The sequence below is a fragment of the Crocodylus porosus genome, unplaced genomic scaffold (genome assembly GCF_001723895.1).
Source record: "Crocodylus porosus isolate Cpor-Errol unplaced genomic scaffold, CroPor_comp1, whole genome shotgun sequence".
Classification (NCBI taxonomy): domain Eukaryota; kingdom Metazoa; phylum Chordata; order Crocodylia; family Crocodylidae; genus Crocodylus; species Crocodylus porosus.
In genome coordinates, this window is record NW_017728915.1 from 26,308,919 (window position 1) to 26,336,078 (window position 27,160).

The following is a 27,160-nucleotide window of genomic DNA, read 5'->3' on the forward strand; positions in this document are numbered from 1 at the left end:
GTGCCATATTTTCCTCATGTATTGGTCTGGCTTTGCTGTTGTTTTGATTGTGGTGAAATACTGGATTATAAAGCCCTGCCCTTTTATTGAAGTTAGCAACATTACCAGCATGTATCCCAACACCAGCAATCCAGTTTTGCTCCTCTATTCCCTTACACAAATCCATTTTCTACATTAACAGGAGTTTTTATTCTAAAACATGAGCAGTTGGAAAGTTTTTAAGAAAACAGTAAAGTTTAAACATAACACAAGGCTTAATTGTAGCTATAGGTTTTGGTAACAAGGAGAATGAGAACTCCAAAATAGACTAGCAGGCTGGAATTAATATTGTTTTACTACTTTAAGTGTTTTACTACTTTAAATGTGAATTGGTCCCATATTGGTAAGAAAAGCCTGACAGAAAAACAGAAGATTTCAGACCAGTGGTTCTCAACCGTTGCAGTCCCAAAGCATACTCCATTCTGTTTCTGAATTTCACAGCACCCAAGATGAGAACAACTCTTTTGTATCATAACTAGTGCAGGTGGGGATGGAGGTGTGCTGAGAGCAGAAGAGTTGCGAGGGGGGACGACGGACGACAGCGGTCAGGGGCAGGCAGTCTTTTGTGCTACTGTGGGCTCACCCAGGGGTTGCAGGCTTGCTGTTAGGTTCCTGGGCAGAATCCCCATGTTAGCTCCCCTCACCCTCTTCATTAACTTCTTGCAGGTGCTGGTGATTTGCATGTAGATCATGGCTGTGAAAGGATTAACACAGTAGCTGTTGCCACACAGCAGAGGGGTGAGAGAGCCAGGTTGCAAGAGAACAGCCCATCCTAGTGAGTCCAGGGCACAGACCCCTGTTCACACATCCCTGACCCGCTCCCTCTGTCTCCACCTTGGCTGCAGCCAGGCAGAACTGTTCCCCTTGCCTGTGGTTCCAGGAGGGGCTGGAACTGTGGCAGGCAGGCTGCGAAGGGCTGTGGCCGAGGGGCATCTGCTGCAGCTGTCTTGGTTCTCCTGGCTTACCCCTCCTGGAAACAAAGGTGTACCGGACAGTTCCACCTGGCAGCGACAGTGGTACCAGCTCTGCAGCACCCTTGAACAGTTCTCTGTTTGAGAAGCAGTGCTTTACACAATGTCTGACTGCAACTACCTTTCCCAGGTTGGGCTTGTTGAAGACAGGCCAGTCTCCTTGTCTGCCCTACGCTGCATTGTTTGACACAGAAAATCAAGTTTAATGGGGATTCTTAAATAAACTAGTTTGTGGTGTGTATCATAGGCCATTGACTCTATTTTTTTTTAAACGTCTGGCTAGGTCTGATGTCAGCATATTTTTAGAAAAGAAAGATTAATGATTGGATCCCAAACTAACATGTAAGCTCATTAGTTGAATTGCATGTATTGGTGAAAGTGTGTCTATAGAGAAATCTGAATTTCTACTAAATTTAGACATCTGAGTGTATGTTTTTTGGGACATGTAAATAAGTATGGTATTTTTCCTACTTGTTTGCGTGTGCTTTCTCAACCTCACCTTCTCATTATATGTAATATAAAATTACAAACATACATACGTGTGTGCGCGCGCGCGTGTGTGTACAGTACAGACGCCTATTATTCTTACAGTGCCGTAGGGTACTGTATAGACCAATAGAGACTGGTACTAGAGAGTGTGCAATCTAAATATTTGTGAATATTTTCTAGATAGTGCGTGAAAAATTGCTGTGGTTTGAAAAAAGTAATAGTTTGAGGGAGTATGAAATTAGTATTATGGTTAATTAGTTGGAATGCAGCAGCTTTCTTTTAACCTCAACTCTTCTAAGACGGTTTGATACACTTTCTGTAGTTGTACTTATTTTGTGCTTCTCATTACTAGTTAGAAACTGGTGCAACATCTGGAATCCCCCACAATGATTTACTATGAACCTAAGTAACATGTTAATTTGTGTCTGTCATGCCGCGTGTGCAAGTCATTGCCACCTGTTGCATAAAAGATGAACGTCGTAAGTCGGATGGCTTTGAAGGTTCTGTTCTGATACTTTATCAATTCGGGTTAAAAAATAATTGCGTGTTAATTTCTGGTAACCTTGTTTTCACAGGATCTGGTCAACACTGGACTCAGCACTTTCTTCTTTTTCATTGCATCTGTTGTACTCGCTGCTTTAAACCATAAAACTGGAGCAGAGATCGCTGCTGTGGTAAGAAAATAATTTAAATTTCTTTACTCTTGATGGTTACTTCTCATCAGAACTAAAGAGACTTTCCCCACCCACTGGCTATATTAGTCTGTCACTTGCTCTTCTCTATAGACCAGGGGCAGGTAATTATTTTGGGTGAAGGGCTGCTTAGTGAGTTTTAGCAAGCCATCGAGGGCCACATGACAGGCAGCCGGGGGCAGACAAATACTGATTTCTCTAAAATTTAGGGGCTCTGCAGGCTAGATATAACGGCCTGGCGGGCCCCATTTGGCCCGTGGGACACATTTTGCCCACCTTTGCTCTAGACTCAGGATCTTGTTTCTCTTTTACATGTTGGCCAGTCAGTGTTTTGATTTCAAGAACTTGTTTGACCTCGAGCTTAGGGTGAAATTGAATGGTCAAAAATGTTACTTTTTTGATGGCAAGAGCCAAAGACATTAAGTATTTTAGACAGGTGTTCAGGAAGTTTGCCAGTTTAATTAGTCATAAATGTAACATTAAGTTGTACTTTTAAGTGTTCAGCATTCAGGGTATATCTATACCATGGCTTGAAGTGTAGCGTAAGGGTATCCAGGCTAGTTAATATGACAGGCAATCTAGCCTCAGCAGCACAGAGCTCCAGGTGGGCCAGTTCGCTTTGCTGCTGCAGTTTAGACTGCTTCTAATTCCTGTGCTAGCTTGGGGATCTATACTGCAGACTGCACTATAGCGCACAAACTTATCCCAGTGCATATGAAATTGAACCTGCTTTAAAGTTGTTACAACTTCCTTGCTAAATTCTTTTTCCTTATGGGGGAGTATGGGCATTCTTGAATTTCCTTCAGGATTGTAAGGATATGGTAACTGCTGCTGTGCTTGACCTGGTAAATTTAAGCTTTTTATATGGGTGGTTATAACAATGATGAAAGTACTGCAACAGCTCTAAAGAAACCTGTGTGGAGGAAATTGAGGGAATGGGCATGCTAACTCATGTCCTGTGTTCAGGAGTCCAGGGCAGTTAGCCCTGCCCTCCTTGCTATTCAGTATAATGTGCCTCCAGGGATTTATGGCAAGTTTTAGCTCTAGGATCATCAATCCTAGTGCTTTTCACAACTGGTAGAATATATTTAAAAGATGGCATCTGGAGGACCCAAGAGTGTGTCAGTGCAACAAAAAGTGCAGAAGGTTACGAACCTTTGAAGTACTAAAGCTTTTCAAGGTTTTATTGGAAAACTTGATCTTGAAGTTTGCCTTTGACAAATTTTGCTGCTGTTCCTTTTAGATATTTGGTTTCTTGGCAATGGCAGTGTATGCTGTGAATCTGTATTTAGCTGTTAAGAAATGGCGAATGAACGGCAGGCAGCAGAACAGCCGGCAGACCAGCAATTACTTGCGGGCCCGGACAGAGTCGAGAGAAGTGGATCAGCATCCTGAGATTCAGCGTTTGGATGATGCATGAAAGCTACATCTGGGGAGAGGACTGTGAGGAGGGAAAACCAAACATTTTATTTTCTCTCATCAAGTAAAGTTTATGTAGTTTTCAGTTTTCCATATTTTTAGGAAGAGAAGGGAGAGCCTGTCTTGGCAGAAAATACCTGGCTGTGTGTATGGAGAAATACATTGATCTACGTTTTGTTCAAAAGCCATTCACATGAAGGCTATAAGTACTGGCCACACAAAAAGCAAGATCTGTGTGCAAAGTCCACATAGGTGTCTGAAGTGTGTTTAGTATTTTGATTAAATACCTGCAGGGTACTTTTTCCAGTTTCAGGCTGTAGAGACTCATCGTATTCTACCACTATCTCTTCATCCAGCAGGAATGTTGTAACCAACATTATTTTCCTAAAAGAGAGAAGCAAAACAAAGCCTCCTTCAAAATTCAGTGCATTGCACATGAATAGAAAGTGGGGGACAGATAGCAATAACGTTAGCTAGAGACCACGTACACCAGTGCTGTACACTTCCTTGTGCAGCTTTGCCAATTTAATTCAATTCACACTTCCACGGTTTCTTTCTTGGTACATTTGTATCGCTGAGACAGACAACCATGTTGGATATTTGGGCTGGTGGATATGATGATGCAGACAGACCTACACTATTGACAATGCCGAAGCCACCAAATAAGTTTCTTTTATGACCTTGGCCGTATTAAAACTTGGGCTTCTACACATGCAAAATGAGTACATATGCCTGCTCTGTGGTCAGCACAACCTAGGCAGCACAAGTATGTAGGTATCTGTGAGTGGTTTTGAATACATTGCATAACTTTCAATAACAAAATCCTTTTTGGAATAATTATCAAATAATCATCTACACCTCAGTGACAGTTGTTCCTAATTCCTAGGTTCAGCTTTCTGGAAATGTTAGAAGCCAGAAAAACCCATGTTTCCAAGACTGCAATACTGCATTTTGTGTATGATTAATACATTTCATGGCATATTCTGGTTTGGGCTGGTCACGTGACTTTTATGTTTAAACTGGTTGGTAGTAACTAATGCAAGTTGATTTGTCCAATTTGGGTATTATCTACGAATGTTTTTATAATGCTCCTTTGAAGATTAGGTTGTAAGGAAGACAGTATGATGGACTCTCTTGTTTTTCGCTGTTTATATTTATAAGCCCTTCTCCCCAGTTTGTTTTCTTATTTACATTCCAGTTTCAGTGAGGAGGAGAAGAATTCATATTTTCTAATTGGAGACTATTTTGCAATAATACAAGTAGAATCTGTTAATTGTAATTGGAAGACTTCCCAATATTTAATGTTGTCTATGTTGTTATATCTGTTTGTCATGTGTATCATGGTTGGCACATGAGTAAGTGCACATTTCAGCAGGTTCCCTATTCGTTGTAGATGAGGAAAAAAAATCACTAGTCAAGTTCCAACCTAATGGAAATTGGGGGATCTTTGAAATCAGTGGAGTTCTGCTTGCTTGTACCTGATCTGAGTTGACTTTAAGCATTGTATTTGCATGTAGCTATTCCCAGCATACTTATACATACCTGTACCAGTAAATACTTGGAATGCTAAGTATGAAGGGTAGTAGAGTTCAGAGGTACTGTCCAGTCACTTTCAGGTACATGTGAATTTTGCAAAACACTTTTACCAACCCTACAATCATTAGAAATATGTTTGTGATTTTTTTCTGTTTAACTTCCAAAGAAGATAGAGAGCTCAGGATTTAAACACTATGCTTCACTGTTCACATCTTAGGCAATGCAGCATTGTGCTAGTGCGTGAAAGCCAGAAAGTGGAACTGACTCATCTGTTTTTATCATACAGCATGTGTGTTGTTTCCAGTCCAAGCTACATTAATGGTCAGAAGCAAATTTAGATAGTTTCAAAATTAAAGTTAGTGATTAAATTAAAAGAACATTTTAAAAACTTGTTTTTAACTTAGTAATTGATCTCTCCTAACATTTTAATGTTATGTTACATTTCAGTGAATGCTCTAGTTGAAGGCAGGGCTGAGTTTAGAGTCTGAACACCTAACTGTTGAAGTTCACTTGAATCTACAAATTTAGCTAACAACACAGATGGCTTATTAATGTAAAGTTGCTCTTCACCAGGACTTTTGGACATCATATGAAACCTGTAGTTCGATCTACCGAATGATGGAGTTTATCATGCCTATTGGTGCTCTGTATTTCCGCACACTGTACCGAACGTTGGAGGGATGTGAGGGAGTTTATAGATGCTGTTAATTGTTAAATGAAAATGAGTATTCATCAAAACATGTTAAAAATTAAACACGATGACATCTAGGCTGTATAAAAAAGAGAATGAAGAAATCTTACTGAAAGCTCCAAAAAGAGACACCTGGAAGATATTGTCTGCTCCACATTTATACTTGTAGCATGACGTTTCAACTGAAGTCATGGAGCAGACGAAGAAACTGGGTGCTAAGAGCCATAACAATTGAAATGTTCCAAAAGTAACTGAAACGCTCTAGGCACCTCTTCATATGAAGTACTATTTTGTAGTGTTTCACTTCATTACATGTGCCCAGGGACAGTACACAGGAGCTAGACTGGAGCTGGGCTTACTCCTACTTCTCCACTGACTGCTGCGACAGCACTGATAGTGGGCCCGGCTCCTTCCACCCTTCCCTCTCCTCCATCTCTTTTTCCCTATGAAGGGAGGGGAAGCTGAGACGAGAGCCGAAGGTCACTACAGCCTGGTCTAGCATCCTCAGGCCAGTGCTAGACAAGGCTGCAGGAGCTTGAAATATTTCAGCCAAGAATGGCACAGGGGATGTAAACATGTCCCCTGGCTGTAATTTTTCAGTTCTGAAGCATTACCAATGAAGCATTTTCAAGTGTTTCACTTGGAAATGTTACAGCTGTTATATCTGTTTGTACCCGGTGTGGCACAGTAGTAAGGCTTGTTAATGTAGCAGGAGTTTATTCCAGTTGTTGTTTAGAAAAAGGAACAAAACATGGGATGTCCTGTAGTCCCCTAGTTTTCCCTATGGTTTGTTGTTGACCTTAATTAATGTTCTGGTTACTGAATAATCTTGTGCTGAGCATCTGCAATTTTATGAGCTCTTTATATGTTTTAACTTGTGTCTTTAGTTATGTGGGGAAGTAGGGGGAAGTTGATAGTGCTTTGCCAGTTGATTCACAAAGAGTTCTTGTTAGTGTGCGTGGGGGCTGCAGATGCCTGACGAAACATGAGCAATACACTGATACCTCTAACATGGTATGATACAGGATCATACAGTAACATATAGTAGGACCTGAAATGGTTACACTTGAAATACAATGGGTTTGATATGTTGTGCATAGTATCCCATTGTTTATTGCTTACATTTTTACGTAGTTGAAACAGTCATTGGAGTTGAGTTTCAGCAGAAAACTAACGAGAGACAGGTCTTAAATACATTGGTAAATAGAAAAATGTGGAGCTTCCTTATTTTGGGGACCAAAGATGATGTTTGTGTAGTGCACATATACTCTTTTTAATCTGAGCTAGTGATATATTAGTTTTGGAAAACATTAATTTTGATCTTTAATTTGAAGAAGCTGGATATGCTTGAAGCTGGGATAGAAAATCATATGTACATACTGAACTTTCCATATATATGGTAGTGTAATGAAATAAACCCTTTTCCAACAAATTTGAAACTGATAATCCTATTGAAGATTGCAGTTGGCTGCCTTGGGGAAAAAAAATGCAGGGATTTTTTTTTTTGTGAAATGTGCATAGAAAATACATGCTTAATTGCTGCTTCCTACTGGATTATGGTTTTGCTTTGCTATCAGTTAGTCCTGCTCTAATGTATTTGGTATCATAGAGGGATGATTTCTTTTAGTTCATGAGAACACTGCTGAGTTTCTCAAAGGACAGCATAAATGAAGCTAAATTGAAAACCAAACTGAGGGACGGTGTGGAAATTGGATATGTGAAACGATGGTCACAATCAGTGTTTTCTTGTGGGGCAAATACTGCCCTCAGATAAGCAGTGAAGTCGGTGTGTATTCAGTGTGTCGGCGAGATAAGGGCACAGTTTTCCATAGTCATATACATTACATAAGAGTCGTATAACATGAATAAAATGGTTACTTAATGGCAGTGGCAGCTGCACATGTGGGTGGGTTTTTTTCCCCTAGTAGCTCTATTATATGCACCTTTATCAACATCATGATGCATTTGGCACCTGGCAACTTGTTCATCTTGCCACACATTCCCATGACCTTAGCAGCATGCAAACTGCTCTGTGCCTGAGAGAATTTTTCCAGAAAACTAAGCGCTGGGAGGTGCTTAGCCCAGTAGTGAAGCTGGTTCCTTTTTCCTTCTATCTGGTCCTCCGGTTTTGGTCGTTTTTGGACATACATCTCCATTCTACTTGCCTTTAGAAAGCTACAGATTGCCCAGAACCTGCTCTAATTTATTTGTGATCTTGTTTGGTGATTGATTTTTTTTTTTTTTGGGTAGATTTTTTTTTTTTCCCCTCCTCCATAAATTTAGAATCTGTTTTTGTACACAAGTCCTCTATTGTACCCCACAGAAATGCAAGTTTAAAAGACTTGGAGAGTCTCTGTCTATGCTTCTTCCAGAGAGAGGCTTCTAGCATTGGGATCTCTGAGGTCTCGGCTTCCCAGGATGGTTGGCCTTTGTGTATGACAGCCATTACTTCCAGATATTCAAAAGTCTACAAGGCATTGCTTGGCTCTGGTGGCAAGGCTTGTTACAGTTGCTTTTTGTGCTTAAGGGATGCTTGTTATTTAAAGACTTAAATGCAGCCAGACAAGAACCTTAAAGATGCTCTGCCAGTGTGATCCCATGTTAAACTCTGTGATGAGCTTTACTTTAGGGAAGAATAACTCCTCTGGTGTTTTGTATGACTTGCATTCAGCCTGTAGCCCATGGCTTGGACCTGTCTGGGACGCCTCTGTTCTCAACCTCCTGTGTCTGGCAGTACGAGATGCTTGAGGGAGCTGAGGAGAGCTGGAGGGACAGTCAGCAATTTCTGGTATTTTTCTAAATCGGTGATTCTCATCACTTGGCGGCGGAAGGCTTCAGTACAAATCTTCTTATCAAAGAATCTTTGTTCCATTTGTAACATTGCGAGCTCTAGGGATTCTCAAACGATTCTCCTCCTTCAGTGGGAAGGGTCTGTGGATTAGTAAGAGAACAACTCTTTGAAAAGATGGCCTGGACAGTTGCGTGCATTTGGGTTGTAGAATTCGTCTCCAAACTTTTCCATGACACATCAGGTTTAACCTTTCTAGGCAAAGGAAGACTTTTCCTTCTCGCTTTTAGCGAGCTGAGCTCTTGTGGGGGGTAGAACAAGTGCTTGCCATACCCATTTCACCTTCCTATTGCAAAGTTTGTAATTCATCTTTCTCTTTTTGACAGGGAATATTTCCCTACCTTAAGTCTTCCCATGCATGTTTGTTTTTTTCTCCCATAATCCTTTTTTCAACTCTTCTAACCCATTTCCTTTCTGGAAGTGGTGATTAATAATGCAGTGGTTCTGCTGGGCACCTTTCACACAAAGTTTGACGAGATCTGCAGTTCAAATGTTATTAAAAATAGCGTCATCCATCCTCCTGCAGATGCAGTGTAAAAACTTGAACAGCTTTCCAAATCTAAACAGAAGCATAAACAAGATATAAGCCCTCACATTTAAAGGCCTGGAGCCAGATAGCTTCAACTGATATTTAACAAATAAGTGGGCAGAATTTGATCATGGACATAAATGTGCAGGGAGCTAATAATACTTAGCACTTACATAACTATCTTCAAAATAGCATGTGCACATTAATGATTATCAGCACCCCTGGGATGGAGGCAGGAAATGTATTCTGCAGAAGGGGGAGACATGAGGCTAAGTGAGCCCGTGGTAAAAAGCAGGCTTAGAAAGCTGTGCTCCTTTGACTTTTAACCCTGAGGAGCCAGCACCATCCCTAATGAGAAATCAAGATCATCAGATCTTGATGTTAACCAAACTCTTCTATGGATTTTAAAGATGCACTGTTAAGTTACCCGTAATATTGTTGTCATAGCATTCGCTCATTTGAAGAGCAGTAGTTGCTCCGTAGAGTTGCTAAAGCATGCAGGTGCTGCCTCCGCCCCAAGACCAGAGGGTTCTTGGGAAGGAAGGACAGGTTGAAGGCACCAGTCTTGCAAAATGTTATGCCCCTAAGTTATCCCTACAGTGGAGGCTGTTTCCTTGCGTGGGATTTTTTTATGGTCCTCCCCATGCAGGGGAGTGTAGCACTGGGGCCAAATCTAACTCAGATTATGTGGTGAGAGCAGTTGTAAACTGTTGTGTGTTTATACTTGTTTTCACATGTATTGGAAATTACACATGGCCATTTTGAAATAAAACTGAAATCTGCACCGAACAAGAATGTTCCTTGAAGGGAGCTGGAAAGGTTGCTTGAAAATAGCTAATGAAGTGATGAGGAAAGTCTTCCTTTCACTTGAATGGGGGAAGTCACTAAAACTATAGGCAGAATTAATTTTAAATTGTTTTTAGTCCAGGGCTCTGCTCTGTATTCAGGAATTCTCAGGAAACTTCTGTAGAGGTTTTTTGTTGTTTGGTCTGGGTTTTTTCTTACTACCACTGTATTGACTGTCTCCCTTGGTCACAGGAGCAGGGGGGCTTCAGATCTGGTGGATCTGTCTGGGAGATAGTGAAGTTGTAGTAGTTTTGTTTTTATTATTATTGTTTAATTAAAAGACAAAGATCTGTCCCTAATTTAACCATTTATATTTTAGAATATGCTTTTTAGGAGAAACTCTACATACACTGTGATTATAGTGTCCTTTGACTTGGAATACATGATGAAGTCTGATTTTTCTTGTGGGATATGCAGCTTTCAGAAGTGTTCTTATATATGCCCATGAATGAAAGTTGCTTATTTATCTCAGAAAATGTAAGTACATCTTGTGCTGGCATTTGCTAAACTTTCGTATCCACAATCCCAGAGGGGCTAGTGAAGAGTTGCCTTTTAATTGCTATGGGCTAATAATATTTTTTATAACTAATCAAAGAGGTTCCTTCTTAAATTATATTTGGCAAACAGAAGATATTTAATTTTGTTTTTATATTCAGTATACATAGTTACCTTGATTGACATATTTATAATAGAGCTAATGAATTTACTATGAAGGTTTTATCTCTGTCCCATGGATTTCATGGATGAAGTATAAGCCAATTAACATATGTTGAAGAATATGAAAACTGTCTTCATCGATTCCTGATGAAGACGTAGGAACATTTCAAAAGACAGTGTCCAGATCTTGTAAACAGGCTTTTGGACCTTTTCCTTGTTCTTTGGTTGGGGCTGGTCCCTGCAGCTATAGCAACATCTAGATGGGGAATGCTGGAGTAACTGAATGGAATACAAACATCTGCCTCTTCTGACTGGTAAGGATTATTGTCCAGAACATGATGAATTTCAGGGTACTGTTTCTTGGACAAATGTCTTAATAGACATATTTAGTTGAAACCTTTTGTGTATTTTGAAAGGAAATACCCTCTAACTAGTCTGAGTTATTACTTGTGGTAACCTTTAATCCCAAAAGTGTAATAGTCTAAACATTTTTGCGATGCTATGTTGGTCCTGACGTCTATAAGGTTAACGTGGTTCTGGTTGGCATTCTGTATTTTAAAACTTGCTACCTTCTTTTATTTCTGCCGTTAATAGTTAGATCTTGAATGTTTACTGGTTCCTACTTGTTGGATATTGTGGAGGGATAGTGCATCTTGGCACTACTGTTAGTCAAGCTTGAAATAGTAAGTTGCAGTGCTCATGTGAGATCTTATTTTTGGTTTGCACTGTGACAAATTTGCATTTTTAAATAACTCTTACACTTAAAAGACAACATTTAGGATGTCCTAGAATGTAAGATTTAGCTATTTGCAAGGTGTCTTACCTGTCCAGGTTTCTTCTCTTCTACGTTGGTGTCAATTGAAACTATTTGTATATGTTGGAGCTTGTAAGGGTTCAGGAACCCATGATAAAAATAGTAAAGTGTGTATTTATTACTCATTGTATTGCTCAATTTTGATTTGCAAAGTTGACACGTGTTATGTCTTTTCATGTACTTGTAAACAAATATTGGAAAATCTATTTCACCTAGGGTGCCTTCCTTATGTGATATAAGCACTTGTCAATCATAAAGGTAGAGATGTAAATGTATTAAACCAGTAAACACTATTTTTGTAACATGGCTGACTAACACACTTTTGGCTCCTTGTTTTGTTTTCACTAATACCAGCCTTAATGGTAACCAGCCTGTTTGTTTTTCTTTGGTGCACTAAATAGTTATGTTCTGATCTTACGGTGGAACGGGAAAATTGTACCTCTTCTGCTCTGCGTGAGCCAGTTACCTGATAATGGAAAATTGTTCAAACATGGGGTGAGTGAACTAAACTATCAAATACAAGTACCCTCTCCTTTGTGAGACTCCTGTTTGTGGGATGCAGATACATCCTGGGAGCTGAGTCCCTGTAAAGGAACAGACTGGGACTGTCTGATCCAAGCAGTCCTGCATCCAGCTGATACTGGGAGCTGAGCTAAAGCAGACCTTCTAGAAGAAGGCGTCCTGCCTTGATTGAAAGACCTCAGGTGACAGGCACATGTTCCAGTACTGCCAGTTGTGAGCACGAGCAGCAGAAGGCTCAGGAATACCAGGTGAAAGTAAAGCCTTCCTTATTTTCAAATCTGCATGGTAAAGCAGAGTTATAGCCATCTGTCTTTTGAACTTGCTGACTTCTAGGCTGGGCATAGTGGACTCAATTTTCATTTTAAAATTTGAGCTCAATTAATCTGTGTGACCCTGACACCCCTTTCCCTCTCTGCAGCTCATGGTTTCCTCAGAAAATTGTAATCTTCTGCCAAACATGTTGAGCATGTTTTATGTGCCATTGCAAATCCGAGCCTGATTCTGCAGACATTCCTCAGGCAGAACTCTCTGCTGGCTTCTAGGAGGGCAGGATCAGCCCCTCCCTTCCACCCCCATGTGTTATTTCACCTTTGTGTATGAATGCATGGTCTGACCAATTGGTTTTAATTTTAAGAAAACTTCATTCAAGCAAAATGTGTGTATGAGAAGTTTCCAGCTTGATGTCACTTTAGCTGGATTTTGGTTGGTGTGCTTGCAGCTCTGTCAAATCGGTAAAGGCCATGGGCAAGATGGTTCGTACAAACAATCGAAGGTTTCTGCTCTAGATAACTACTGTCCACTCCACACTGGTGTCATTTCCAGTCTTGGTAATGTGTTTAACCTGAAACGGCATGTATAGTGACTGTCAGGCTCTTTGTTCAAGGAAATTCTTTTGATGCTTTGAATAACTTCAAAGGCCAAATCATTTCAGCATAAGCAAAGGAAATGCACTTCCTAAACTTATTTTTTAATGACAGCTCATCCTTTTGTATGTTACCCACTTCTTTTCTGTTCTTATAATTGCTAAACTGCAAATAAAAGTTGAAGGATTGTAATAAATTTATTGTGTGATACAGAAGGCAGTCTCTAACTTCCTATTTTATCTTGTCTATGTTTTTAAAAATAGATGTCTTTATAACACAATTTAATGGTGTATTTTATCAGTTTAAAAATGTCATTTTGCTTATCCAATCTTTTGTATATGGGCACAATAACTTTTTTGTAATTTCCCAATTCAGAATGTAGTATTGCATTACCTTTGAGTTTGTCTCTGTTTTTGTTGTTGTCCTTTTTGATATAATAAGATACTGAGCTCTACAAATTTTCATGGTACTCTTCTGATTACGTCTTCATAGTGGTAAAAATCTGTATTTTTGTATGTAGGGAAATAGTAGTTTTCTGAACACTAATCTCTGATCAATATAGTATGGAATCATTTGTGAAGGACTTCTTGTTTAATAAATGGACATGTTAAAGTGCTAAAACATTGTCTTCATCTGTAAATGTAATATGGTAATGCAGAACTGCGTGTCATAGTTGTTAACATACTTATTAGAAAGTGTATTTAATAACTGATGCTTATGAGAGGTCGTCAGACATTTAAAGAAATTATGACTGACTTGTGGATAATAATGAAACAAGGAGACACTGGATACAAAAGTTAATGGAAACGCAGTTGTCAGCTGTCTTTGAGACATTTCATACAGCTGAAAGCACGTGGAGCTGCCTTGTTGAAAGAGTGCTTGGCTGCAGCGGGATCTCTTATGGGAGGTTTGTCTAGTACAGTGTAACGGAGTGAAATGCTGTAGCTTATTGTGATTTGTGGAGTTGCACTTTGAAATGTAAGGAGAGCCCAAGACCGAAATTTTGGAGCAAGTAAGTAACCTACCCCCACAAGGACTGCTGGGGTTGAAGAGCAACTTGGCAAGAAGATGAATGTTGTCATTATATGTGCTTTTGGCATGATGAGTAATTTGGCTTAGCAGGTGAGAGGAGTTAGGAAGGGAAACTTCTTAGAAAATGTGTTCATTGAATGCTGTGAAAAACGGGGAAATTTGGGAGCTGTTTACAAGGTATCTGAAGAAGAGCCTACCATACTCTCTCACTCAAGCATCCACCGCAGCCTGCTCTGCTGGATGGAGGACTTGCTGAGGGAGTGCCAAGTGCTTGTGTGATGTACTTTTCTTCAAAAAGTATTGCCAAAAAATGATGATAAACTGCTACCAGCTGATCCGGTTCCAGTTGGCCCACGTGTCTTGTGGGCAGCCTAACACCAGGGTCAGAAAGCTGGGCAGCAACACCATCAGGAGCAGGTTGTTGTCTGTACTGAAGTGGTACCCGAGACCCAGTTGCAGGCAGGGACCCCATTGTGCTAGATGCTATGTAAATGCAGAGCATGGTGAACATGCTGCTGGCATTGTAACTCTTGGTAGTCCTGAGCGATGCCAAGAAGCTGTTCTTAGTTGTTTTGCCTCTGCCCCCTTGCACCCCCAGGGGAAGTGATTGCTCTGTGGTATCCTAGAACAGGCTAAAAGAATATCTGATTTAGTTTGCGATGCATTTCTGTGGAGGCCCAGTTTCACTGGGGTTTAGACCACCCCACAAGGGTAAATACCTTATGTTTCCAGTGACTTTTGAGGCCAGGCCACCAGAAACCTACTTAATTAATACCAGATTGCAGGCACTTGCATGTTTTTCATCAGGCTAGGATCTGCATGCCCTGATGCAGCCTACTGTTGTATCCTAGCCCAGGCAAGGTGTGGGTCATTAAATGTAGGCTTTGAAATCGAGGGTTCTCACCAAGGAAAATAATCAAAAGCACAGCTCCCCTCCTTGTTTTGTGGCTTGCAGCTGTCAAGCTTGTGAGTTAATGGATGGTCTAAAAATGCTCTGTACAGAGATGGTCGTGAGTTCCCTGCCAGGTAACATTCCTGTGCTATCACTTGCCTAGTAATATATTGGAAGGCATGAACAAAGCTTCCACTGATAAGAATAAAAGGCTTTTGACAAAAAAGAGTTGAGGCAAAATAGTGAGACAGCCTTCCACCTGGCCTGTAAATGGAGATCTTTTTCTCCCTTCCTATATCTTTGATTCTCAGCGAGGAGCATTAATCGTGGGAGTATTATATTGTCCCTATGTAAATTTGCTCTGCAGTTTGCTGTTTCAGACTTTCTCTTTATTCATCTATTGTATAGTGCTCTGCTGGAGAATTGCTGAAGTCTGAACTAGAGATGGCTGTACTGTGGGGGTAGGTAAAATTATGCCCACATTAGCATTCGGGTGCTTTGTCATTTATGGTTATCGTTGTCAGAAAATGGACAAGGTTTAGGCCTGAAAACAATAGCTGTTTGGTTGTAACACTGCTGTTGCATTGACTGTTTCAGAATAACAGCAAATGTCCTCACATACAGATATTTTCACAGACAATGACCAACAAGCATTTCCATTAATTCTGGTTGGTTAGTTTAAAAAGAAATTTTACAGTCAGGAATGATATTAGACAAGTTTTCAGGCATTAAATGCCTCCCCTCAGGTCTGGGAAATCAGCAGATAAGTTAAAATACCAAGTAGAGCAATTATTTAAAAAATCAGGACCTTAGGGTTTGCCAGCTGCAAACACTAACAAAAGATATGAACTAGGCTCCAAGTCATAATTAGCTTTAAATTCATGTAATTTAAAAAAAAAATACATTTCAAGTTTTCTTTATTTGGAATAAATACCTTTTAAAAACCCCAAACAAAGCAGTCATTTTTTTTTTTTTCAGTGCTGAGATACCTAGATAGGACAGATAAGAGCTGATATACTCCAGGAGCTGACCTTTAAAACAAACAAACAGAACAAAAACCCGACATCGTGATGCTAATTTTAAAATTGTGAAGAGGCAACCTGGTCAGCAGCTAGCAAAAACTTGTATCAAATTCACTTTATATGAATCTTCTGTTGACTTACAGACTTGTCAACATGGAAAAAAACAACGCAATTCATTTTATTTAAGGGGAATTTGTAGCAATGGAAAACATCTCAAAAGGCAATATCATGTCCTTCAATACTATTAGATTTCAAAGCCCGCAGCCCTTTGCACACCCGCAATAATTACTGGAGAGACTATTGAAATGTAGTGTACAGGCTAGAGGGAAAGTATATGTCCTTGTTAATAGGTGGGCAAGCAGTGTCGTAGCGGCGGGGAAGCATCACTGTCTTCCTGTGTCGTGTGTGGAATGCCAGGCAATGGGTGGGATTTTCAAAGGAAAACACAAAGCTCAGCTTCTACTAAAGGAGGTTTAATGGCGCGTGCTTTATAAAGGCTCCCATGTGCTTGTTTCCAGCTGTGACATGCATTACATATCAAAATTAAAATTACAAAACAATGTAAAAAAATGATACCACAGTTCCACTAATGTCACAGTAAATGCCAGTAAACATGACAGGATAAAGGCTTAAAGAAATGAGTAATTCCACACAGAAGAAGTCCTGAACGAAGCAAAGATTACGTATTGCCTTTGGAAACAAACATTCATTATCGCTGCGTATCCTTTAGAGGTCTGGAATGAGGAATTGTGGAGAAGCAAGAGGCTGCCTTTTGGATACCTCTTTATTCGGGCAGATCATCCTTTTGACATATGTGTGCACTGCTAGGAAGTGCCTGCCTGTAGCCAGCTAGCAGCCAGCTGCTAGCCTGCAACTGAAGCGCAAGCGATAGTTTTGTGTCCAGCAAAAAAATGCCTTTTCATGTTTTACCACCTTATTCACTCTTCAGGTACCGTCTGGTCTTGTGAGGTTTTTTTTGTTTTGTTTTAAACTGTCTGGTCCCAGACTCTGTTAAAATGCCTTTTTTTTTTTTTTTTTTTTTTTAAATTATAAAATTATTTCTCTGAAACAGTTGAAAGCAAATGCTACAAGCAAAAAGTCATTTGGCATAATTGCTTGGGATACGGACTGGCATTCTCTCCAGCTCTGACTATTCCAGGTAGCTTATGTTACCTGTGAAAATAGTCTCCCTTAAGAGAACCCCGTTCATAAATGCAGGGATTTATTCCAGAAGTGCTACAGTGGACAAGCTGTGTCCTCTTTCCAAAAAACCTGAGTGGGGAGGGAAAACAAGCTTCACTGCACTAACTGCGAGGCTGGACTTCGCCTCTTCACAGTGGGGAGGGAGTCTTGCCCTCCTAGGTTAGAGCTGTCCTGAGATTTGCAGAAGACGTATCTCTGTGTCGTGTCCTGTACCCCAGCATTCATGGCAGCATGATGGTCAGGAGCTGGGAGCCCAGACGTTCTCAGACCTGGGATACCCATTGCTCTTGACTGGAGGGCTACTAACAGTACAGATCAAGAAATTAGGCAGCGATGCCTCACTCCGAAGTCCCTGCAGGCTGCTGCAGTGGCTCTGAGCCAGCCCTGCCTGGATGTTCTGCAGTAACCGGGAGCTGTAAACATGCAGACCGTACTGGGGACTTCTGTGAAGGTGGCAGGAAGGTGAGGTTAGGATGGTGCATCAGCCCCATTTCGGAAAGATGGGAAGTCCCAAGAAAGCAGCTTGGGAAGTCAGTGACGTGTCCCTAGCAAATTCTACAGATGATGGAAAATGTAAGGTCCACTGAGCCAGTATCTGAGCCAAGGCTCAGACTTGCTTTGAGATTTGTTCATGTTTCACATTTCCTGCTGCTTATTTTCTCCTTGTCACATGTAGGCAGCAGAGACGGCGTTAAATGCAATATGAAACCCCGTGCATTCACTATACCCTACACCATCAGTGCTGGAGATAGGAAAGGTACTGCGACTTCATCTACAAGAATACTGCTTAATCTGACAAAAAACCCAAAACATTAAAAGGCATTCCATGCCTCTTGACTTTGGTATAGCAAGAAAGATTAAAGCTGGAAGTATAAAAGGTTTGGCATAAAGAAATCATGTTAAAAGATAAGTTCTGTTACAATACTATGTTCCTGTTCACTCGGTAAATTGTAGCGCTGAGCAAGGGCAGGCCAAGGAGAGCTGAGATTCATGTTAACACATGAATCTCTGCACAAGGCTGAACTGCTGCAGAATCATCTGTTGCCAAAGAAATGATACCTGCCAGGGGAGTATTCTCCTCCCCACACGTCACTGCGCCACTTGCTTTGGTCAGCCTGTAACCAGTGAGGTGAAGAGGGAGAATACTGGTGCCAGAGACCCAAAGCAGAAGGGGAAAACTCTCAGTTGGCAGTGCATTCAGCAAATAGGAAAGTGCTTGGTCCTCTCTTCCCTTAGACACCACAGTCTGTCAGTGCTCTGTTCTTCAGTCCGAGTCCGAATCGGAGTTCTCATCTGAAACCAAAGAGGCTGGTGAGAGAGGAAACTGAAAGCTGCACTGCTGCCCTTGCCTGCTGTTTTGACAGTATGCTCTGGCTCTGCTGCTTTTCTAGCAGTGCCCTTGTGTATTACCAACTCCTTAGAACGGTTCGCTACTAGAAATTGCCACCGTTATTTGCATTTCCCTTGGAGAGGCAAATTAACCAGAGTTTATTGCATTTAGCAATGTGTCTTTGCTAGCTCCTACACAGGATTACCAGTAAAGGTCTGTTAAATGAGACTTAACATAGCATGGTATATGTCCACAAATTCTTTTGCCTCAGACGGATTCAATTTGACACCTCAAGTGGAAAAAGTTGCAGAGATGCCACTAAATGGAGGCTATCATAGCGTCTGTACCATACATTGTCAGGCAGGAGCCAGAACAAGGTGGCACCTTAAAGACTCATTCAGAAATCAATAAGCTTTCATAGGTGACAGCCTACTTCATCAGCTGCTGTGAATGGATGAAAGCCTAGGATGTTGTCTAGGAAAACTTCACGCATTTCTGAATGATCTAGTCTGTAAGATGCTACCCTGCCCTGCCTTCTGTCTGACTTCAGACTAACATGACAAACCACTTCGATTTTGTCAGAAAGTAGCCACTTTGCTGCTGGCTTGGTGGTTTTTCTCATGGTTTAAGTCTATCATTGCCTCTGGGCGCATGTACACATTGCTGTACAGCACACTATGGCAGTGTAGCAATCGCATGTGTCTACATGTGATCATCATCTCCCTCACTGTAGCGGCGCGCTGCCTGGGTATAGTGCGCTGCACTCGTGGTGCAGTAACCACCCATACTGTGCCATGCTTTAGTATTTCCAAAAAGAAATAATAAAGCAGGGCACTGTAGCAATGTTGCCGTACCCTCTGTTGAGGAGTCTAATCCTCCTAAATATCCTGAACCTGGTAGATTTTGTGGGGAGAATGCTTTGGGTGGATTAGGAAGAGAAAGTCCCATTCTGCATCCAAAGACACCCCTCATGCTCTAGCACGTGACCGCTTAATGCTGCTCGTAGTAACACACAAATACCAAAAGTAAGTTGTAACTAAAGACCTCATGCTCCAGAACGTGATGTTGCAGCTCAAACAGAAATGGGCAATAACATTTTATCATAGTGTTTGAGGAGGTTCAGAGCTTTCTTGAGGAGGTTCAGCGCCTTTTGTTAAGCTTGGTCCAAGCGGTATCTGCTTATACCAGATGTGAATGGTGCAGCCTAGACCCTGAGGTCCATGCAAATCATATCTCCTATATTAAGAAGTAATAAAGCTTTAACTGGATCCATAGTATAATAAATGGGTGAGAGAGTTACTGATCTGTCCTACTGAGGGACAAAACTTGTCCTTTCCCCAAGTAAAATCAGAGTATTAGAAATGGTGAAGGGAAAGAGAGTGTCCATGAGAACCCTGAAAACATTTTGAGCTAGCTGTTCTGGTATTCAGTGAAGTGCAGAACAACTATCTTGTTTGTTCAGAGCACAGGTTTCTCATGGAAGGTAAAAAAAAAAAAAAACTCCAAATGCCAGCAAGACCTAGGCCTTAAGGACAGCCTGCTCATACTTGTTAATGCTGGAAACACGTGTTGGCTGCGAGGTTGGCGTCAGAGGTGCACTTGTGAAACCAAAGGGGGTGTTTTACCTACCTTCGGACTTCTGCGCTTCATTATCGTTGGAAGAATTGCCTTGTTTAAGAAATGCGACCAGGTCGTTAAAGGTAATGTAGAAATCGATGGCAAACACTACTGTGGCTATGAATCCAAATACCTATGGCAGGAGGACACCTTTTTATTAGCAGTTCACATCAGCAGCAAAAATGACAGCGGTTAGCTGACATACAGCTGCGAAGGCTCAGATAGTACAGTAACAGTTTCAACAAGGGCCACGCTCAGTGTTGTGCCACTCCAGATGTTATTCTGAACCACCTTTGCACCTACGAAAGTGTAGGCCCATGGGAAGCCTGCCCAATGGCCCCAAGACTGCCTTGTAGAAGCTCCACCTGTACCTACCATCCTGCAGTTGGCACAGCTGCTCAGAAGGCATTACCAGAGACCACCTTTGCTGGACTAACACTGCTGTTTGTCCTCTGGGCCAGAGGAATGCCCTTTAAACCACCTTTCCATCCTAGCTTTTACCATATTACAAGACCTGCAGCTGCCACAGAATTTGTCTACTGATGGATAAGCAGCGTTGTGTGTCTGGAGCTATCTATTCATAGTCACGGGACAAGCAGGCTGGAAAAAGTAGGAGACCTCCTGCAACTGCTTTGCAGCATAAATCCTCCATTCGGTGATGCTACCCAGCCACAAAAATAGTGACAAAGGTGGAATTAAAATCAACCTTCTTCAATATCCAGTTTGGTCAGGGCTCTGGTTTGGGAGGAGAAGCATCCCAAAATATTTTTAAAAATACTGCATGATTTTTAATGTGTATTATTCATGCTGCATTAAATATTTAGTTTTGCTGAGCCTCACATTACAAATGGAGAAAACATGTCTCAGTTCTGACCACACAGTGCTGACTCTGAACTCTGTCCAAGGAAGAGCTCTTCAGCCAGGCTGTGTGGTGACGTGGTGTTTACAGGGGAAAATGGCATTGCTTCTGTTTCAGCGTATCGGTGCCAAATCAGGCAGCAGAGGCACAAGAGGGAAAACATTTGCAGCATGGATCAGATTTGATAAAATACAATGACCTTTTCAGGGCTCTCTACAGGAGCAGGTTAAGTATTATTTACATTTTGCAGAGGGATAAATGAAAGCACAATAAGGGATGTGCCAGGGGGAGTGGCAACTTCGGAAACAGGACCCAGGGTCTGATTCCTAGTCCCTTGTTCTAAACAACAGGTTGTGTTTCTTCATCTGGGACTGATGCTGGGCTTAAATTCATTTTTTGGCAAAACATCGGGGCGGGGAGGTTTCTAAAGTCTGGCCGAGGACAAATCACCAAGTTGCAAGAGTGTAATAACTATACTTACTCCTGCTGCTTTGGATGCTCCATCTGCATATTTTGCGACTGCAGCAATTGAGATGGCAAAATATATAATGGCGGCAGTGACACAGCGCAAGAAATCCTGTAAAAAAGCCAGATGATGGTAACATGTTAAATTCCTCTTAGAATGACGTTAACATGACAAAAATGTCATTGGACTTGTGTCTCGGGTCATCTATCACTTCTGTTCTCTCCACATACATCTGTTGTAGTGTAGCAGATGAATCTTTGATTTCCCAGGTATCAAAAAATGAATCAAACTGAAAAAGAAAGTAAATAGGCATGGAGCTGGTCCTCACATGTGTGAGAAGAGTATGCTATCCTGGCTCAAGCCAGGAGTCTGAGTAACGCTACACCACAGTTTAAAGAACATTTCACCTTTGAGACCAGATCAGAAATGTTTTCTTGGTGTCACAGCCATCTCTTATGCTAATGTAACCTGACAAGACATTGGCAATTGTTAAGGGAGATTTTTCTTCTGTCAGCTGAAATATAACACGCGCACAGCTATTGCAGAAACGATGGTGGAAAACAGCACTTTCACCTGAAATTTCAAAAGACTCTTGTGTTTACAGATGCAATTATAGGCTCTTCGGGGTGGGAGCACTTGCTTTCTATCAGTTCTTATAACATGCTGGGGAAAGGGAGCAGTGTAGTGATGCAAAACAATGATGTGCTATTATGCACAGAGGGCGCAGTGGTATCTTGACCCCTATTCACAATTAGGGTTGTGTCTATTCGGAGCAGATGAGCAACTTAAGGTACTGTTGTAAGACATCCTCCACGAAACTGAAATCCTTTGAGGTCAAACAGAGGTTGACAATCTGCATTATGAGGCAGGTGTATGTCACTGCACAATAAACGTCCCACTGGCCGTGCCCCCACCCCTTGGAAAGTCTCTTGCACGGCTCTGCGAAGGACGCTGTAGAGCAGCGAAAGATGGTAATTATTTAGAAGGGGCACTCGACGATGGACCTGCGACCACCAGCTCTGCAGCACTTAGATGTTCACAGAGAAAGAAACCGCTGCTGTAGTTTAATCCGCTAAGGAGTCTGCTGATATTTAACTCAAATTTCAGCAAGGCCAGTTATCGATACGCTCCACTGAAAGGGATTCCATACTGACCTGGATGGGATTCATCGCTTGGTAAAACCTATTTGTGCTGCTAGAGAAATGTTCCCCTTGCTGCGTGTGTTTGGAGCAACAGAGACATCCAGTGGCCAGTGAGAGGCAGGAACCAATAGCTCCTGGAGGCTTCCTCCTGACAAAGACTTGCCTGTTATAGTAATGGTGGTTTGGTTGACACAGATTAGGGCTTGACTGGCACCTGGCTTCCTCCTAACAGGCCGTTGTGGGTTTGCCTCTAGAAGGGGTCAGCTGTGTTACTCTGAAGGCAGGGCAGGATGAGACCATACAGCAGTGGTGCTCAACCTGTTTGCCACAGTGGGCCACACTTGCAGCTCTCAATATGTTATGTGGGCTGCACCCCCACCACTTACAGCCTGTATATCCATTTAAAACTGTTTTGAATCTGCTATCTGACAGTAATGCAATGCAAATCAATATGCTGTAATATCTCTCATTTCTTTACTTAATGTCTTTACTTCCTTTTTTAACAGCATGTCGCATGGACCGCAGCAGTGTGCTGATTGGGTTGCACGCGGCCCATGGGTTGAGAACCACTGCCTTAGAAACTCAGAGCTTTTGTAGGCAGCTCTTTCCCATGCTGTACGTCTGATGACATGTTGCCTATAAAGACCTCCTGTGCCAGTTAGTCCCCCCCACTACCCTCTGCCTTACTGCGTGTCTGTGCTCACATTGGAAAATCTCAAAGTACATTAGCAAGGCAATGATACTACCATCACTTTCCAGAGTGCGAGGAAACTGAGGCACAGCACTGAAGGGCTGCACTCGCAAGACCACGCAGTGCTGGCCTGGAAGTCAGAGCTGTGGCTAATTGACCTCCAAGTAACATGTCCAGATTGGGAGTAGAGCCAAGGCCTGTGCTCTCACTGAACTGTTGCTCCCTAGAGAGAGAGTCAGCTAAGATCTTGTAGAAAGCCCATTGTACTTTGTGAAGTGACAGCCTGTCCTTGGAGTGAAAGGCACTACGCAAAAGAAGTTTGTAATAATGAGGTCAAGTAGCTAATGATGAGCCTAGAATACAGTTCTCTCTCTTTTATCATCTCTTCTCAGACTGCACGATTGAAGTTGCGTGCGTCTTTTGCATCCCACTTACCGACAAAGGCCAGCAGATTCCTTTGAACTTCTCATTAAGCTTAGAGGCATAGGCAAAGAAAAGGAACACTGCCATTAGAAACTCTAAGAGCGGTACCATCATGAAAGCTGCAGCTGAAGACGCAATATAGCAGATGAAGGTGATAAATGACAGCACCTGCAGTAAAAGGGAAAACATGGATAATTAGTCACGTGGCACAGCAGAGACCACCCGGGGCTCTGACTGAGAGACACCAAAGGACTATTCCCCAATCCAGCACATGTCACTCTGCATTTCCCCAGGGCCTCCCACTTAGACTGGCATAAATCTAGTACTGTGTCATTTGTTGCAATCTGTCTGATTTACTCATGTATCTGATTGATGCATCAGGATTTACCCCATCTAAATTCCTTAATTGGCCCTGACGGGTAAACAAATCTGGCAACATAATTATGGCACCAGAGCAAGGCTGCCAGAAAGTGAATACATTAAATGTAAGCTTTCAAACCGGGGCAGTTCCCATCTGAAATCCAAGTCAGTGCTCTGACAACCCAAAGAAACTTAACATTTCTAATCTTGTCAGTTAAAAGGGAAAAACAGCTTTTATTCTGCTGATGGATAGGAAGAGTCTTGAGGATTGCTAACAGTCAAAGATTTGGGTTCTTGTTTATCTTGCAGTGTGAACTCCTTTGCTTTGGTAATGGACTTGAGTATTCTTAAGGAAGGAGGAAGTGAAGAGATGGATAAAAAGAGCGTACTCTGTGTGTGGTAGCTATGTATTATTCCCTCCCCCACCAACACTGACACCTCCAAAAAAAAATGACGTTTTATTTAGCAACTCTCTTACTGAAAGGAAAGGCTCCACTGTTATGGCTCAAAAAGGAAAGCTCTACAGCAGAGACATGGCAAAAGAAAAAAACAGTTTGAATCAGACACTCAGGCACTAGGGTAGGTTTGAGACTCCTGTGCTGGACTTGGGTAGCCCGTTATCCTTGGAAGGAGACAAGAGAAACTGAGGCAGGCCTTCCTAAGGTTTTACTGAGAGCTGGTGACTGAGTCAAAAATGGCACCCAGTCCTGGTCCCCTAAATTTTCCTCCCTCTTTTCAAATGCTACCTCCTTCGCAAAAAGGGGGAGACTGCAAGGCTCTGTCTGAGGACAGCGCGTGTAACGAGAAGGTCTTGGGGAGGGCGGGGGGTCGGTCAGCGTGCTAGACAAGAGGATCTGAGAAGCTTAAATTAGCTGTGGAGAGGGCTACCACCAGAGCACAGTGACAGGACGCTGACTGGGGAATGGCATAAAGAAACAGCATTTAACAAGACCCGCAGCGTAAGCAGCAAGCCCACAATTGATCTGTCTGCTTCAGCCCCCGGTTGAACCATAGCGCAGGGACGGGAGGCGCTTCAGCCAGAAGACTGTGCGAGCGTTCGTCTTCGTGGGGGAAGCGGGGCTTGATTGCTCCTGCTCCTGCTCCTGCTCCTTTCCGTCCAGACTTCTGGAACACACAGTAGCAAAAAGACTTGAAAAAGAGAAGCCCTGGTGAGTACTGAATAATGCTCGCTTCCTTCTTCCCATGCTGCCCTTGGACCGTTTCATTTTGTTTTGTCAAGTGGGGCTCAGTTGGCTCCTTTCAAGAAACAAACGGGCAACTTTCCATTTGCTTCGATTTGTGCAGTTCTGAGCCGATGAAGATATCAAGTGCCGAGCATATTAGCTTGGGGCATGGTTTGGACGGGTGCAGGGGTTTTCAAGCTGAAGCTCTCTGCAAGAAACCAAGTGAGGAGAGATCAGGATGCAGGAGGCCCCACAAGAATTGGGAAAGGCTGCAAAGTGAGAGAAGGGAGGTGAGAGTGTGAAGATCCCTGCCTGCATGTGCGCTGGCAGAGGAGCGGACCGAGGGCCTGGCGTGGCGCAGGATCTCTGCAGCGTGGAGACCATTAACTGAGTGGGAGGAAAGGATGGAGCCCAGATGAGAATCTGTCATCGCTAAAAGGCACTTGTATTTAACACTCGCTCTGAAACCTGGATGACATCACACCCCACCTCACCTCCTTGTTTGTTTTCGGGAATGTCACCCTGTAGCCTTGTCGCCCAGCCTTTACGGGCCTTGGCTGCTCATGGCGAGTCTCCACAGCACAAGGAAGGAGCCTGCGTAGGTACAACTGCATTGCGGAGGCTCTGCACGGGCCAGCTAGTTCTGCCATTCAGCGGACGAGCTCCGCACTGTGCTAATGCTGCTGCGGTATTCCTGGGGCCCACGCCGCCCTGTTCAGAGCTTGGCTATCTCTGCAGAGCATTATAATTGTGTGTGGCTCCAGCCATTCAGCCCTCTTACCTTGTTCTTCCTCACAGGATCCATACTACGCAAAACCATTAAAACAATCCACTTCACCCCCTGATTGTGCTTTGCCCAACATTGCTCTGGGGGCATACACATCGTTTCCTTGTGATTTGTAGATGCTAGGGTCAGAAGGGACCTCAGCAGATCATTGGGTCTGATCCCCTGCCTAGGCAGGAAAGTGCTGGGGTCAGATGACCCCAGCCAGATGCCCATCCAGCCTTCTCTTAAAGACCCCCAAGATAGGGGACAGCACACCTCCCTTGGAAGCCCATTCCAAATTTTGGCCACCCTTACCATGAAGAATACTCAAGGCAAACAGGATAATAGCTACACAAAGTAGAAACAAACCATTTGCAGTTTTGACCTGCCCAAACAGAAGCTGAAATAGGCTTCTGCTGCCTTGTGAAGCAAATAAGTAGCACCCCCAACTCTGGCCTGCTCCCAGACTTCCAAGATGACTTCTTCGAAGAGCAACTGATTGGATAAGCATCTCTTGACGGGTGTGTTTCAAATAAGCTAATAGCCTATTAATTAACATTACCTGGTTGTGTGCCAAGCCACAACGATTTACATGCTAACTTGCATACCCCTTTTGAGCCGTCTCTAAGTGCAAAATCTAAGATCGCTGCTAAGGAGATGTGAGGTAACATCACAGCCATTTCACTGACTTGCCTTTCCAATGGAATGAAGCACGTGTTTTTCTTCGCTGTTGTTATTTTCCACACTAAATAGAAATCAAGATATCCATAAATGTATAGATACTGTATGCTAGGGACTGGCATTAAACATGCCGCGTTGGGGAGCACATTTGGAACAGAAGAAACTACGCCAGGCTTGTAAAGTCAAAGGACAAAATACCGATTTAAGGAGCTGCTGTTTGAATTGAAATCTTATTAGAAAATGTTGGTTTAATCTCACCACTGAGATTACACCATGGTACAGTCTTGAAGCCAATTCTAAACACAGGTGACTGCAGTCAGCAAGTCTAACACAAATGGGTCCCATCTGTGACCTTCCCTTAATGAACCAAATTCTATTGCTGCTAAGAAGTTCAGCTGCTGGAGCCAAGTTCAGAGGTGTTTAGAGGCCATCACTGCAAAAAATCAGATGGGAGTTCAAATTCTGCAACCTCCTTCTGTATGTGGGAGGTTTCTGACCCTATTTCCAGTGTCAGATTACTGAGGGGTTTGAATGTTTTTTCTTTTTTTGCAATGGACTTTTTTTGTAAAGGACATG

The 27,160-nt window shown here is 42.4% G+C and overlaps 2 protein-coding genes across 4 annotated transcripts in view; one reads left to right on the forward strand and one right to left on the reverse strand.

Moving 5' to 3' along the window:
• The window catches only part of CMTM4 (CKLF like MARVEL transmembrane domain containing 4), a 59,652-nt gene extending 56,020 nt beyond the window's left edge, over positions 1–3,632 (forward strand). For both annotated transcript variants that reach the window (XM_019535891.1, XM_019535892.1), the window contains exons 3-4: positions 2,075–2,173; positions 3,435–3,632. In XM_019535891.1, coding sequence (XP_019391436.1) covers positions 2,075–2,173; positions 3,435–3,611 — 276 coding nt within the window. In that variant the 3' untranslated portion in view covers positions 3,612–3,632. The remainder of the gene's footprint in view (positions 1–2,074; positions 2,174–3,434) is intronic.
• Positions 3,633–3,638: 6 nt separating this feature from the next.
• Positions 3,639–27,160, reverse strand: part of CMTM3 (CKLF like MARVEL transmembrane domain containing 3) — a 36,163-nt gene continuing 12,641 nt past the window's right edge. Inside the window, exons 2-5 of one of the 2 annotated variants that reach the window (XM_019535893.1) lie at positions 23,606–23,761; positions 21,353–21,448; positions 20,024–20,145; positions 3,639–3,992 (exon numbers count right to left, since the gene is read on the reverse strand). In XM_019535893.1, coding sequence (XP_019391438.1) covers positions 3,959–3,992; positions 20,024–20,145; positions 21,353–21,448; positions 23,606–23,761 — 408 coding nt within the window. In that variant the 3' untranslated portion in view covers positions 3,639–3,958. Of the gene's footprint in view, positions 3,993–16,319; positions 18,359–20,023; positions 20,146–21,352; positions 21,449–23,605; positions 23,762–27,160 lie in introns of those variants that run through there. The other variant, XM_019535894.1, reaches the window with a different exon arrangement.